The sequence below is a fragment of the Abrus precatorius genome, unplaced genomic scaffold, assembly GCF_003935025.1.
Source record: "Abrus precatorius isolate BTA unplaced genomic scaffold, Abrus_2018 Scaffold3, whole genome shotgun sequence".
NCBI classification, from domain to species: Eukaryota; Viridiplantae; Streptophyta; class Magnoliopsida; order Fabales; family Fabaceae; genus Abrus; species Abrus precatorius.
Window position 1 is genome coordinate 25,453,202 of NW_020874373.1, and position 15,456 is coordinate 25,468,657.

General features: G+C 29.7%; 1 protein-coding gene across 1 annotated transcript; it reads left to right on the forward strand.

The window, feature by feature from the left end:
* The first annotated feature begins 5,554 nt into the window (after nucleotides 1-5,554).
* Nucleotides 5,555-10,399, forward strand: LOC113863228 (protein root UVB sensitive 4). Its single transcript, XM_027496729.1, has 10 exons — nucleotides 5,555-6,017; nucleotides 6,866-7,012; nucleotides 7,208-7,354; nucleotides 8,227-8,289; nucleotides 8,368-8,444; nucleotides 8,762-8,867; nucleotides 9,454-9,556; nucleotides 9,652-9,800; nucleotides 9,912-9,977; nucleotides 10,114-10,399. The coding sequence occupies exons 1-10, from the start codon at nucleotides 5,562-5,564 to the stop codon at nucleotides 10,348-10,350; spliced, it is 1,551 nt and encodes a 516-aa protein (XP_027352530.1). The 5' UTR covers nucleotides 5,555-5,561; the 3' UTR covers nucleotides 10,351-10,399.
* The last annotated feature ends 5,057 nt before the right edge of the window (nucleotides 10,400-15,456 follow it).

A 15,456-nucleotide genomic window follows, 5' to 3' on the forward strand; every position in this document is an offset into this window, starting at 1 on the left:
CACATGTGTAAGGAGAGGTTTCCTGTGCAAAGAGAGTCAAAGTTTCAACCAAGAAGGGATGGATCATTCTAAGTTTTAGAGAGGATCGGGGATAATGCATACAAAGTAGACTTACTAGGTGAATATTGTGTTAGTACTACTTTTAATGTATCTGATTTATCCCTCTTTGATGTAGGAGGTGAAGAGTCAAATTCGAGGACGAATTCTCTTGAAGAAGGAGGGGTTGATGAGAATCAAAGCAGGCCTATTGAAGACAAAGGCTTGAAGACATTAGAAGGACTTTAAGGACCAATGACAAGGGTAAGGGCAAAAAGAATAAATGGAGACTTAGAATATATGGTTGCTGTCCTATTTGAAAGAGAACTTAATTTGGAGTTAGAAGAGTCCAAAATGGTTAATTGCATATGCTCAGAAAACTTAGACTCCAATGAGTTTCATTAGGCTTTAATTTTCATGTTTTTTTTATTTTAATATTAGTTATTACTTATTTTGAGTTTTTATTTAGAATAGAATCTTGTTATTTTATTTATTTTATTTAAGTTTGGGTTATTGCCACAAAAGGCTCGTTAGGGTTATGGTTATGTTGGTTTATGAGTGTTAGATATATATATATAAGCTCTTGTAAACACACTTTTAAAGAGTGTTGAATACAATTTGATATAGAACACTCTTGCGAGAGCGTGTGACTCTAGGTTCTTAAGTTAGCTAACTTTCTTTCATTTTATCAAGAGGTCAAGACTTTTGTGACGATCATCCCTTGACTTATCAATCTTGTCTCTTGACTTATTAATCTTGTGATTGTGACACCATTTTTTCATCTCTATTCTATTTTCACTTTTATTAATTATCTTTTGGTTTCAATTCCTATTTGTGCCCTAATAATTTTATTTTTATCGTGTGAATTCTAATTCAAGTTTGTTTAATTCGGCAATACGTATTGTGATTGTCATCACAATGACTATTTCATTTAGAAATACTAAATGTCAAAACTTGATCATAAGTATTTAAAACATAAGTTGATCATAAGTATTTAAAACATCAAACTTGCACTACAATCTTCATTGACAAGGACCTATATATCTTTAGAATGATTGTGCTTCAATAATAACAAAATCCTTATATTAGAGTGTATTCCAAAAGCAATGAGCACGAGAAAAACTGTAATAAGTTTCCACCAGAATTATCACAGTTAGACAATGCATACCAACAATATTACATGTATCCCTACAACCATTTGCACACATTACTCTACAAGTGTTCCAAATCAACATATCAAAATATTTAAATCCTATTATTAAATATATAAATTTAAAAAGAACAACAAATTGACTATACATTATATTAGTGGTATCACAACTATAATTTGTGAAATCTCATGGTTGGGTCTTACATCAATTTCCAACTCTATGAAACTCTCCATGGTTATAAGCTTCACTTATCTTAGTATTTAAGAATTTAAATTTATTTCTTTTCACCCAAATAAGATTGTCTTGAAGGAACGCCTCATTGGATTTTTTAAGTTCCTTATTCAACTCTTTACCATAATTCTCAACACTTAGGAATCGGTCTTCTAACTTATCCATACTAGTTGTTAATTTAGTTTTGATTTTGATGATTACTCTACCTAACCCATATTTGAGGACTTTGAGTTAAGTTTTGGCGCTCCTTTTCAAACTCTTTTCCTATCAACGTTTGTCATCACCTTCACCATAGGTCTTGTGTAACACCTTAAGTTTAATTTCATTAAATATCAAATTTCAGAAAAATGGGAGAGAATAAAATTTTATTGAAATAACTTTTCCCATACATGGTTTATTAAAATATTTCAAAATAAGGATGGTTACAATTTGCATCAAATCGTTGCTACAGAACTTAATGAGTACATCAAATCATTTTCAAAATAAATTCCTAAGTCTTATAGCAGTTTCATCCATCCTTCACTGAGTCTGGTGCTGATCGTCTTGGTCACCTGAAAAATAAATGTTAGGGTGAGTACTCTACACTATCTAATACACACAAACATAGAGACTCACCTCGGTCACCTTTCACATAATTTCTAATATAGTCACATAAGTATAATCAATCACAAATAATATTTTCAATGTATTTCATTTCAATTCATGACCGATGCACTCACGACACCAAAACATTTTACACACGTGCACATAGTCACGCTCACTGTGGTACTGTGATCACAGATTTACATCATGAATGGTCGCTGGTTATCCTCGCATCACGGATACCATGTGCATGGTCACGAGTCGCTCGGCAAAGGTAGTGGTTAGAGGTCTAGTCAAGAGGAGAGTGCGTGGCCTGTGGTGCACTCACGCTCATTGTTGGTGTCACCATCACTCTCTCTTCCCCAAGGTATTTCTACCGTTCTCATCTTCCACACCTTCAGTGTATCGTTGAACCATTCATAGCATTATTACAACAGCGTCAAACAGGCCCTATTCACACACATTTTTAATTACACACAATATTCATATTCGTATACGGCACACATTGCCCACATTTATCTACAACACATAGCACACGACCTATATTCATTCATATTGCACGACACTCAGGCCCATACTCATTTACAACACACGGCACAAGGGCCTATATTCATTCGCTTTACATTCGACGCACAACATTTCCAGCTCATACACAATAATTCCTGTATAATCTACATTCCTCAATGACAGATAAACACACTCATTCACGTTCTGCATCAATTCCTCATCCAAATCTATTTATAATAGGGTCCAACATCATCAAAATCACATCCAACATGCATTATCTATCAAAACACACCAATTCACTTGTTCTACCTCAATCACATTACTAAAACATAGCATGTAAATGGATTTCTAACCAAATTGAGATCCTCGGCTTGAAGACCACACGAATCAACGATGAAACAGAACCCCCACACAAATCTCATCCCTAAAACACATGGGAACCCATGAGAACTCAAGGAGAACCCAAAAAACAGAGAAGATGGACGAAAATCAAAACCCTAACCATTAAAACTCACCTCCAAACGTTTCTAACACGAATTCAACCTTCAATCTAACTCACGAACGGCTTTGGAGGCAATTTAATTGGTAAGAATGGCTTGGGAGTCGAGGGAAATGAGAGAAAGTTCAAAGGGAGAAGTAGGAAATGGTTTTTCCCCAAACTCTAACCCCTCAAATACCCCTCTGGTCGCGACACTCTCGCTACAACAAGATATTCTCGCTACAACGAGGTCCCCCTCTCTCGCTACAATAGCAGAAATTACACTCTAGTTTCTACAGAATCTCGCTACAATGAGGCCCTCTCGCTACAGCGAGATTGTACCTAGAAATGCACCCTAAACTGTCACTCTCTCACTACAGCGAGAAGGAAACAATTTCACGCCTTCCTCCCACGGCCCTCTTGATACAACAAGATATCTCTCGCTGCAGTGAGAACACCCTGTACCAGACACTTAGCCAAGTTTGATCAACAATTCAGCCATAGTCCAATATTCTCAGTATACACACATACATATATATACACTTTTATAATCGCATATTTATCCATATGCAATCATACACATCATCATACACGTAAATCAAACAATACAATCACATGAAAATACACACATACACTTATATTAACATATTATAATATTATTACAAAAAAAATTTGAAATGTTACATCTTGTAATGAACATAGCTTATTACATGATGGTATTACTAATTAATAATGACGATATGACTTTTTTTTTTTTTTGCATCATTATTGGTCTTATTGATATTGTTTTCATTTTTTACTCGCACTTGGAATCTTAATAAAATCATCACAATATAACATATCTTTATTATGATATGTCTATTTTTTATTTTCACAAATAACTAGAGTCTCACTGTGGCATAGAAATCTCACCATTACTTAATTTTGAGAAATTTACTTAGCCATTAGAAATTAGGAGCGATTCACTGCTCACTAGTTTCAAACTTTTTTTGACAATGTTATCTTCCATTGTGAAGACACCATAGGGTTTGAAGGAATTGTCTTATCTAGGTATGGACATGATTGAACAACATGGCCACACTTGACCATATTGTGGGTATATCATATAAATGCCCTCTTACTCAAATTGAAATGAATGAGCTCTTAGCCAAACATTTTCAACAACTAGATCGAACAAATCAATTTCTATACATTCTTTTGTAAACTTTTCTCTAATAACATTCAATGTGTTTGTATTTATCATAATAGATTTGCCTACTATTAAAGCTATACCATGATAATACTTTTTTAATAAAATTCTAATCCTCAGTCTAGGAAGTGAAATACAAACCAAGATTTTATCTATCTTTTCTCTAGAGAAATAAATCCTAGAGTCTATGATATCACAACAAGGTAGAGATCATATATCATTCATGGGCGTCTAAAGACAACATCCCCTCAATCTTCTATTATAAAAAGCTTCATCACAATGTAATCACGTCAAGCATGTGAAAGCTACTCAAGAGCAATCATGAACTTTATGTTCTTTTTAAGCAACTTAATAATCAACGATTCTCTTTCAATAGTCTATGAAGCTTCACATAAACTTAAATATCATTAAAGCACTTTAGTAAAACCTATTATCATTTGCATGCTCAACTTTAAAAAATTAATTTCTACTAAATTTACCTTCCTTTCACTCTTCATGTCTCTTCTACATACAACCATGTCTTTGAACAAATTAACATTTGATCCAATTCACTTGTTCGACTGTTTCAATTTGTGAGGCAAAGAACTTGCACGACTAAAGCACTCCATGAAACATTTTAAAAATGATAACCAAACAATAAATAAATAATATGAAAAAAAAATTAATATATGTTATGATCATGGAAAGGGATACAACAAATTTAGTAATTAATAAAATATAATTTTCTTTTTTATGCTTAAAAAAAGAATAATAATTCTTTTTTAAAATTTTGTTTGAGAGTTATATTTAAAAAGAAAATAGAAGAAAAAATTTTATTTTATAAAAAAATTATTTAAATTTTTTATAAACCATTCAAAACTTTCATAAATTCATATATTTAAGTTTTTAAATTAAAATTTATTTTTGTTAACTTTCAAAACTTTCTTTCTTTTACCTATAAATTCTTGACTTTTCTCACTCTTCAAACTCTTAAATAGAGCCTTAAAAGAAAACAAAAAAGATTTAAGTCTAGTTTAGATAAAATTATTAGATAAAATGTTAAATAAATCTTTATTAGAAAAACATTATTATAAAAATAAATAAAAATTATCTCATAAATTAAAAATAATTTAAATTTATAAATTTATAAAAGTTAAATAAAAGAGCTATTAAAAAATATAAATTATAATAAAATTTTTATTATTTTTTAGCCAAACTAAACCTTAATTTAATTAACTTGAGTCGCATATGGCACACGTGTGGGTCTTGCCGGCTTAATATTTATGATTCCCTCTGCTGCTCCAGCGGAACTCTATTCCTCTCAACTTGTAGTTGAATTTCTCTCTGCCATACTCGCTTCAGTTGGAAACTTCGCTTGTCCCCTTCTCATTCAAAGCTCCATAGTCTCATGCCATTCTCTCTTCGCACAGCCACCAACCATCCCCACCCTACATCATGGAACCTTCTAGAACTCAAGGAATCAACAAAACCCATTAATCAAAAACCGATTTTGAGGAGAGTGGTGACCTTCTCTTCTCTCAGAACCTCCCTTGACTGTGTTCCCGATGGAGGGGTCGACAAAAGTTCAAGACCCACTTCGCCAATTCGGCTTCCCTTCGTGGTTAAGAGTTCCACAAAGGTTTCTAGATTCTTCTGGAACGGGAACTGCTTGCAGATTGTGAGTGTTGATGGTGCTGCTGCGTCTTCTGAGGTGGGTTTAGATGATAGGTTGTTGAGGCTGTGTGGTTCTTTTGTGAGGGACTTCTTCATTCCAAGACAGGTCACGGGAAACTACGTCGACTATGTGAAATGGAAGCTTTTGCACCGTGTTTTCAGTTCAGCTCTTCAAGTTCTTGCCACTCAGGTAATCTCTTCAGGTTGTTTGTTTTTGGGGTCTTTTGTTCGAATTGGAACTGTTGGTGGGTTTCAGTTGTTATGCCAATTATTTTTTGTTTCGTGTTATGGGTCCTTTTGGGTAACAGCTTGATTAAGTGCTTATATAATGAGCTCTTTTTGCATAAGGAGTTTATACTATAAATTTGATCTTGGAATTTATTGGGCTGAAAAGAGCTTATTTTGATAACATATATGAAGAAGTTTATTGAAATAAGTTGAAAATAGCTTATAGAAGTCATAAGTTATTCATAAGTTAAAAAGAGTTTATATGGGTTTCTTTGCTTTTGAAAACTGATAGTCCCTTGTGTTTTAATTATTGTGGAAAAAATTCAAGCTAGGTTTATCGGTTTGTTGCCATGTACTGTGCATATCGATATTATTGGGGTGAAACAGAGAGATTTTTTTTACCTTTTTATGTGAAACACCTGTTTGTTTTTTAACATTGATAATCCCTGATGCATGAATTCATGTGGGAAAAATCATACTTGGTTTTTCAGTCTGTTGCCTTGTGCTGAGAATAATATCATCAGGGTGAAAGAGAGGGATTTTTTGTTTTGTCTTATTATGTAAAAGACCTGTTTGCTTTTTGAAAATTGACAATCTCTGGTGCATGAATTTTTGTGGAAAGAATTCAAACTTAGTTTATCAATCTATTGCCAGGTGCTAAATAGGTTTCTTTGTATCATTATCAAATAATGACTAATGAATGTGTTGTAAAATTTCTCCTCTTTTAAGCTATGGTGAAAGTTCTTCCAGTTCTCACTGAAGTGGTTTGTCTTGCATACGAACTTACTATGTTACAATGATTGATCTCAGGCAATGTTTATGGCCATAGGAATTGGATACTCCAGTTCCCTTCCGTCAGCTGCTGCCCTTAATTGGGTCTTGAAAGATGGTCTTGGACGACTAAGCAGATGCATTTACACTGCTAGCCTAGCATCTGCTTTTGATACGAATTTAAAGGTATTTTAACTTCCATTTTAAATGAATCAATTTTTGTTAATGTGCAATTACTAATGATGTATCTTGGCATTTGATTTAAAATCACCCGAACTTCTTGGTTCCTGCAGTTTGATAATTGAAACTGCAGTTTGATATGTACTAGTTGAAATCTGATGATTCTTTCTCTTCCTCTTTTGGTACCTGCTGTACAAAAAGAGGGTCAGGTTCACTACATCTGTTCTTTTTGTTGCAAGTATTGGACTTGAGTTACTTACTCCTGCATTTCCTCGATGCTTTTTGCTTCTTGCAACTATTGCCAATATTTCTAAACAAATAAGCCTGGCTTGTTACTTAGCAACTCGGGTAAGGATCATATCTCTATAATGTTTTCTTGTTTTACAGCCATTCATTGTATGATGTTATACTTTTAAGGGAATTTCTTTCCTTTTTCTCTTGAATATGGAATGTTTCTGAGGTGAAATAGTCCACACAAGTTGTTATATAAGAAAATAAGTTGTATGACAGAAAAATAAAAAAAAATAAAAAGCTATGTTTTAGGTAGGCATTTAATTTATTAAACATCCCGAATATGTGGTATGAAATGATGTAACAATGTGAGGATGGGGAGTTAGAAAGGAAGATTAGCAAGGGTCGTTAATGAAAGGAATGTTCAACTCTCCTGCTGCCAACATAAATAATTCATTAACTCATGTTGTATTGTTCCTTATGATAGCAACTCTTGCAAGTCCAATCAGCATGTATAAAATTCAGTGATTTGGTTGCTGTGTGTTATATCAGTGGATTTCACTGTCATTAATAGACTTTGTACAAATCATACCAATATTCTGCTTGCATATTCTCATTGTGTGCTAACCATAATTAGGTAATAGAAATATGTTACCAAATATGTGAATGGTGCCTCCAAAGTTGTCAATTTTCCTTAGAGCTCTGGATTTCTCTTGATAGATAACTTGTTGCCATACTGATTGCTAGTTTCGTTGCTGTATGTAGCTACTTAAATTTTACTGTACAAACTTGTAATCCTTATTCAATATTGGATAAAGTACTTTTGACAGCATGATCTGCCCACTTTTCTTTCTATTTCATGGTTGTATAAGATTTACTTTTTCATGTATCATAAGTTCATCAGTAGAGGACGTGTCTCACCTCATCTGTATTGTAATTGATACGCATGTTTGACCTGTGAATTTTGGTATTTACTCTCTGTTAAGTAGTCAGCTGTTCATCAAAGTTTTGCAATAGGAGACAACCTTGGTGAAATTTCTGCTAAGGCACAGGTGAGCATGACATCATTTCTTTTCTTTCTTTATATGTTTCTTAAATGGATTGTACTATGATTTTTTTATATGTTTCAGATTCAAACAGTGTGCTTTGACATCCTTGGTCTGATGCTTGCTGCACTTGTTAATCTGTGGATGGAGAACCATCAAAGGTTGTTATTTACCTACACTATTTAAATGTTATTACTATTATTTGTTGTACAAGACTATAAGGTGGCTAAGCTGTGGAACTGAGAGCTGACTGCAGTGTATTTTACCTGTAGAATTCAATAACCTTATCTATAAAAAGAGAGGAGCTTTACATGATGTTACATAGCCAATGTTTATGCTTAATACTTTTGGTAATACATGCTATAACTGGCTTTTGTTATCATGTAAACTTGATTAGGTCTATGATATTTTTTTGTAGTTTTTAGTGGATAAATAAATTGTCTTTTTTTTTAACTTGAGTTATTTGCTGGCTTTCAAGACAACAAGCAGGTGTCCATTACTTTATTTATCCCTTTTTTGCTGCTATGGACCTTCTTGGGATTTATCAAGGACTCCATCATGTCCATCTGCAAACCTTGACTAAGGTATGTTTTCTGATGTAGATTAAAAATTTTCTAATTTTATATTTTAGAGACAAACTGAGTAGCTGAAAGTGAGAGAGAGATGAGTAATTTTGCAAACAATATTTTTTTTTCTGAATTTAACATTATAAACATAAAGTGTGATGATATTCAGGATATCTGCACTTTTAGACTAGTATGAAGAACCCAGTTTTAGATGTGCTATTATTAGTGACACATTAAGGGGGAAAATATTTATTAATGAAGTCATCATATGTTGCTCAAGTCTTGTTCTTTTCGATATTTCCTTCTTATTTGCTTGCTTATATATGATAAATTCAGTTGCATTTCTTATATAACTGAACTTGGGTGAAGATTCTCTTTTCTTCTCTTGGGAAACTGCCTTCTAGAAGTTAGTCAAAGAGGTCCAAACATAGTAGAACGAAAAGAAATGAAGCAAGGCCATGCTGCCCAGCCCCTTTAATATTTTGTTTTAGAAAATCATCCATTTTCTTTTTCTTTTTCTTTAAAATCTGCCTTTTATTTTGTGGCATGGAACTTTTGTAGAGATTATGTAGTTTACTGTCTTGTCCGCATGTTATTGTTTTAGGATAGGCTTGAAATTATTCTGAACACTTGGATTGAGGGGGGATATGTGCCCTCCCCTGCAGAGGTGAGTGAGAAAGAAGGAATTAACTTTCTGGGAGCTAAAGGTGCTATGCTACTGACTCTTCTATTTCTGTTTAATCCTATCCAACTTGGGTTCTATATTGATGAGCATCTAGTCAAATAATAATGTTCAATTCAGGTAAAAACTTGTGGCCTATTAGAATAGGGTGCTTAAATCCCAAGGACCAAATACCCAAGTGGTCAATGAAGACAATACAATGTATAACCAATGAGGATTATTACTTTGTATGCATGGAAATCTATAAAGGATTAAAAAGAACCGTGCAGGTGAGCATATGATAGTATCTTGGTGGACCCATTCTTCCTCATAACTTCCAATAAAGTAGTCTTTCCTAATTGGTTTTATTTTGCTTGTTTCTTTTGGTGGTAACCATCTAGCCTCGCATCCTTCTTTCCATACGTGAAGGAGCTGAACCAGTCCATATAATCATGGGATTGTTGCAGGTTACATGACTATTCTCTTAATGGTTTTCCTAATGTTATGATAAACTATTCTAAAGGTTACCTAACCTGAAGCAGCATTGCTTATTCTAAAGATCTTTGGACATGACACTGATTTTTAAAAAAAATTGATGTTTAGGCTTGTTACATCAGAAGGAAACTTGTGAAAAGTAGTATATGGGAGATTGGTGTCATGGAAAGCAACGCATCAGACTCAACAGCGGAGGATTGGTCTGTCATTGTTGAGGATTGCAAGAGGTATGCGGAAAGGGATCTGTCTAATTTGATTGAACAATTGCTGGGAATGGGTTGGGTGGTGAAGAGCATTTTATTGTCAACACAAGAGCAAACTCGATACAGTTTTGTGTGTGATTAAAGATTCTTATCAAATTTTGATTGGCTCCTTAATTCAATGGGAGTGTTTGGGGATAACCATTCATTTTAAATATTAAACTAAAGAATGTGTTAAATTAAAAGTCAAAATTGTGTAGTACATTCATAGCTTTCATTTATGTTGGGATGGTATGTTTAATGCCATGCATTGAATATGTAATAATGAATACATGATATGTAGAAACTCTTGAAATGTATATACGTAATGGGCCGTTATCACATTGGACGACCATCCTACCTTATATTCCTAGGGATTGCTTCTTGCACCTCTATTTTTTTTCTTTTTACACCACAATATTTTTTTTCTTCTTAAAATGCCCCTAATAAGAATTTAAATTATTAAATATGAAATAAAAATATTCTTTTTAAAACTAAATAATTCCTAAACTTCTCTACTTTTTGGAAATAAATTAATGTCTAAATTTAATGTTTTACACTTTTGGAAATCAATTTTTAAAATTAACTATTTTTGGAAATGAATTTTTGAATTAAATTAATTTCTAAATTTAAGATTTTACATTTTTAAAAAATAATTTATGAAATTATTAATTGTTATTGGAAATAATGTTTTAGGATTAAATCAATTTCTAAATATAAGTTTTTACATTTTTGAAAATTAATTTACGAAATTATTAAGTATTTTTAAAATTATGATTCTACTTTCGGAAGCAAATTCTAATTGAATCCAAATGTTTTTTTTTATTATGATAAAAGGTATTTTGGGGGAAAATATTTAAAAAATTAATGTGGTATTAAGAGAAAAAAAATTACATATAAAATGAGTTGAAACATTTCAATATAAAAATTTTATATACATATATGCACACATATATATAGATTCCTAAAAAAAGTTTCTACAAGAAAAAAATTTAATATAAAAAATAAATAAATTTTCTTTCATATGTCACAAATAATTTGTCTACTCAAATTTTAGATAAACGAGAGAACTTTTAAAAAGTTCTCAACAGAAAAATACAGAAGTATAAAATATTTTCAATATACGAGAAAATTTTTTATTTAATCTTTATATATTTTTTTTTCTCTTACATAAAGACTTCTCTATATTTTTTTCTATTGAATAAGACTGAAAGTTTAGACAAAACAAAATTACTTACCTAATCTAAAGTTTTATGTAAGTTCAGATAAAATTCTAAACTTTAAACCCTAAAATTCAGATTAAGACTTCTCTACAACTTTTTTTAAATTAAATCTAAATATTTTATTTTTCAAATAATAAAATTTTATTTATAATATAGAGAATCTATTGATAAACAAAAAAAAATACAAGAAAAACATGGAAAGAGAAAATAAAAAAGAAAAAAAAATTAATTTAAAGTTTTAAAATAAAATTTATTTTTTAAAATAATTTGAACACTATTTTCTTAAATATTTAACCAGTGAAGTACAATTTATTCTAATATTTATTTTGTAATAATTCTTTATATTTAAAAGATTAGTTAAATTCAACTAAATAAAATTTTCTTCGAAAATTCATTCATTTTAATAAATTTTTAAATTCAACAGTTACTTCACTTTTTACCTTGAGAAAAATTTCTAAGACAATTTAATAAATAATATTTTTCTTATGAATAATTCTTTTAATTGGTACCTAATTTATTTTTGTTTAATTCAGTCTCTTTAAATATGCCTTAAAAATTTCAGTTTAATTAACTTGGTAGGTAATTCTTAAAATTTAACATACTAGGAGTTCTAATTAATTATCCTTACTCCACAAAAATATTTTTATCACACTTAATAGAATTAATTAAAATTTAATTTTAGAAACAAATTACTTACTTTTAAGTCTCATTCTTTATTTATATCTTTTAATTACTAATTTCTTTTTTCATCTAAACAAATCCTGTTTTATGCTAAGTCCACTTCTATAATTATTTATAGTTTACTAGTATGAAATTAATTGTCTTTAAATGTTTTTTATTTAGATAAATAGTTATCAAATTCATTGTCAAATCATCAAATTTATGTTTAAGTGGCGTGATGATTTGTCTCTTAATGACAATAATCCTTCATCCTATCTGATTTTGGAGCTGACATGGTTTGGGCTTCTAGAAAAATTTTAAATATTATTACAAGTGACTTACTAAATATCATCTATTTGGTGCTAGTTTTTATGAATTCTTATTTTTAGATATTTCTTAGTCATGTTTTATATGTCTTTGACTTCTGATAACAGTTAACGTACAACAAAATTCTAAAAGTTTGTTGTTGTTAGTGTTAACTATTTATAAGAAAAAGGGTTACAATTATGAACATTATCAAGTTAATTTCTTAATAATTCATATAGTTTTTTGTCATTTATATTTTTATATTTTTCTATTTCTATCTAATTTATGTGTGTATCATTTTTAATGAGAATTAAGTTGACCTTTCCATAAAAATTTAGTTACCTCAATTTTAAAAATTTTATATTCTTTGATCTTAATTTAAAATTCACTTTGAAGGCCTAGTTTTTCACAATTTTTCATTCTATTTTTATTTCTTCTTTTAGAATTTTAATCTAACACAGTCTAAAAAAGTCATAACTTAAATAAAAGTTTAAAATAGAAATGTCACGAAAGGCTTGGGTAGGAGATCAAGAAGCAACAAGAAATTTTGTCCAAATATACCCTTAGAATTAAAAAAAATAAACTTAATTTTGTAACACAGTTAACATTTAAAAAATTATTTAAAATACTTTTATATGTTAAGAAACCAAAATAAAAAAATAAAAGTTAAATGATAAAGTGAAATTAAACTAAAAATTAAGAGACTAGTTTACTAATTTAATCTAAACAAAAGGTATTAATTTTAATAATTATTTTTAAAATTATAATTAGAGTGCATTTATTGGCGTAAAGTTACAATTCAGGAGCATGTAGTTAGATTTTTTTTGTCAATAAATTGTCAGAGTTGTTTACATTAAATAAAGAAATTTTATAGCTTTTTAAAGTTATATAGTGATAGCATTACCTTATTAGAAGTTAGCTTACAACATTTTTCTCAATTTTACCATTAACCTTTTAAACTTATTTTTTTTAATATATTTAGCACATCCCTTATTGATTCATTAGTTTGTTATTTATTCTCTTTTATTTACTGAATTAGTATTCATATTATATAATTATTTTATTATTTATTATCAAATATTCTTAAATAACATAAATATATTAATTGAATTTAATTTTGGTGCACTTTTAGTGACTTTTACGCGATCAATCAATTAAAATATATTGTTAATGTGATTTTTATATTAGTTAATATAGAAATTAAAGATTTATTCTGATATGAAAATTTATAATTAAATGATAATATAATTTTTTTTATATTTTCAATGTAAATTATATATATTCATAATTTTTTTTTAAATTATGTATTTTTATTAATTAAATATTTTATTTTTAATCTATACTTTTAAAATTCTATCAAAATTATTTCTACATACTTATTTTATAATTTAAATATATTTATTTAACATTATTTTTAAATATAAAAAAATGCAAGACATAGGACAATCAATAACAAAAAGAATAAGCTAAGCCTAATTAGACGGTGTACTTTATTTTTATAAATGTATCAGCACTATAGATTGCAGTACAGTTTCTTTGACCGGGACCGAGTCCATTCAAGCCCTACTTTGACAGAAGAAGCGCGTTACTAATTAATATGATAAATTAATAACAAATTCACGCAGTCTCATGAAACATAATGTTTTTACATTAAAGTGACAATTTTTTTAAGAGAACAAAATTTAAAAATAAAAATTAATTAATATTTTTTAAATGAAATGAATTACTTTTTATAAATAAATTTACAAATTAAATAATAATAAAATTAATATTTTTATTTTAAAAATGTATTTCATAAAAGATAATTCAGTTTATATTAAGAATTCCAACTCAATGATAAGATTAATTAATTTTAATAAAATAATTACATACAAAACTTAATTCAAAATGTTATAAAAAAATATTTTTAATTTATAAATATTTTAACAATATTAACATTTATTTAATATATTTTAAATTTTTTTTATCATAATAAATCATTCATTTCTACCTAACGGTATATATTTATCATCAAACTATTCTTAAAAAAATTCTACATTCATTGAAAAATATTTAAGAATAAACACAAGGTGAAAAGAGAGAGATAATCTAAGTGTTTTACTAAGGTTTTTTTTACCCTTAAATCTAACTTTTCCTAAACACCGTCGTGCCTTGAAGTGACTCCATAGTGACTAGTGTAAAGAGTTTTTCCCAAAATTTTGAACTCTCAAAGACGTGAAGCATAGGATGGATAACTCAAAAGCAAAGAAAAGATCGAAGGAAGAAGTAGATCTAGTGTTCTAAAGCAAGAAAAAGGTAAAGAGGGTTTCAGCATCTCCTTTAGAAGATCGCCCTCATGTATGTTGGAAATTAACCTCGATGACGGTGACATGAATTAGGTGCTACCAAATCCTAATTTTTCTCCATGCATATCTTACAAGAACAAATTACTTGCTATGAATGACCTAGATTTAGTCTTAGGAGATGAGGAAATAATCAAATCAATTATGGAGAATTTTAATATCCTTTTGGTTTGATGAACCTGAAATAGAGTATGACAATTTATTTAACCTTTGTCCTAAGATTAAGGTCCCATTAGAGGACTACAAATCATGGTGAAACCCATGGAAGTTTACTTTAATAGTAAAACTTTTAGGTAAGTTCATTAGCTTTAATTTCCTGAGTCAAAAACTTAACAATATTTGCAGAAAGAATGAAAACCTTAAAATTTTAGACCTTAATAATGATTTTTTCCTTGTTAAATTTGAGAACATGGAGTATTACAAACATGCCCTATTTGAAGGGCCATGACTTATTATGAATCATTATTTATTAGTTTAAAGATGGAGGCCTTGGGTTAGCTCTAAAGAGTATAATCTTATGAAACTTTTAGTCTTAATGTGTATCCCAGATCTGCCCCTAGAATTGTATAATGAAAAGTTTTTATGGCAAGTTGGTACCAGTTTGAGATCGATGCTGAAAATCAATTCCCACACTTCCCTTTTAGCCATTGGTCATTTTGCTAGACTTTGTGTTGAAATTGA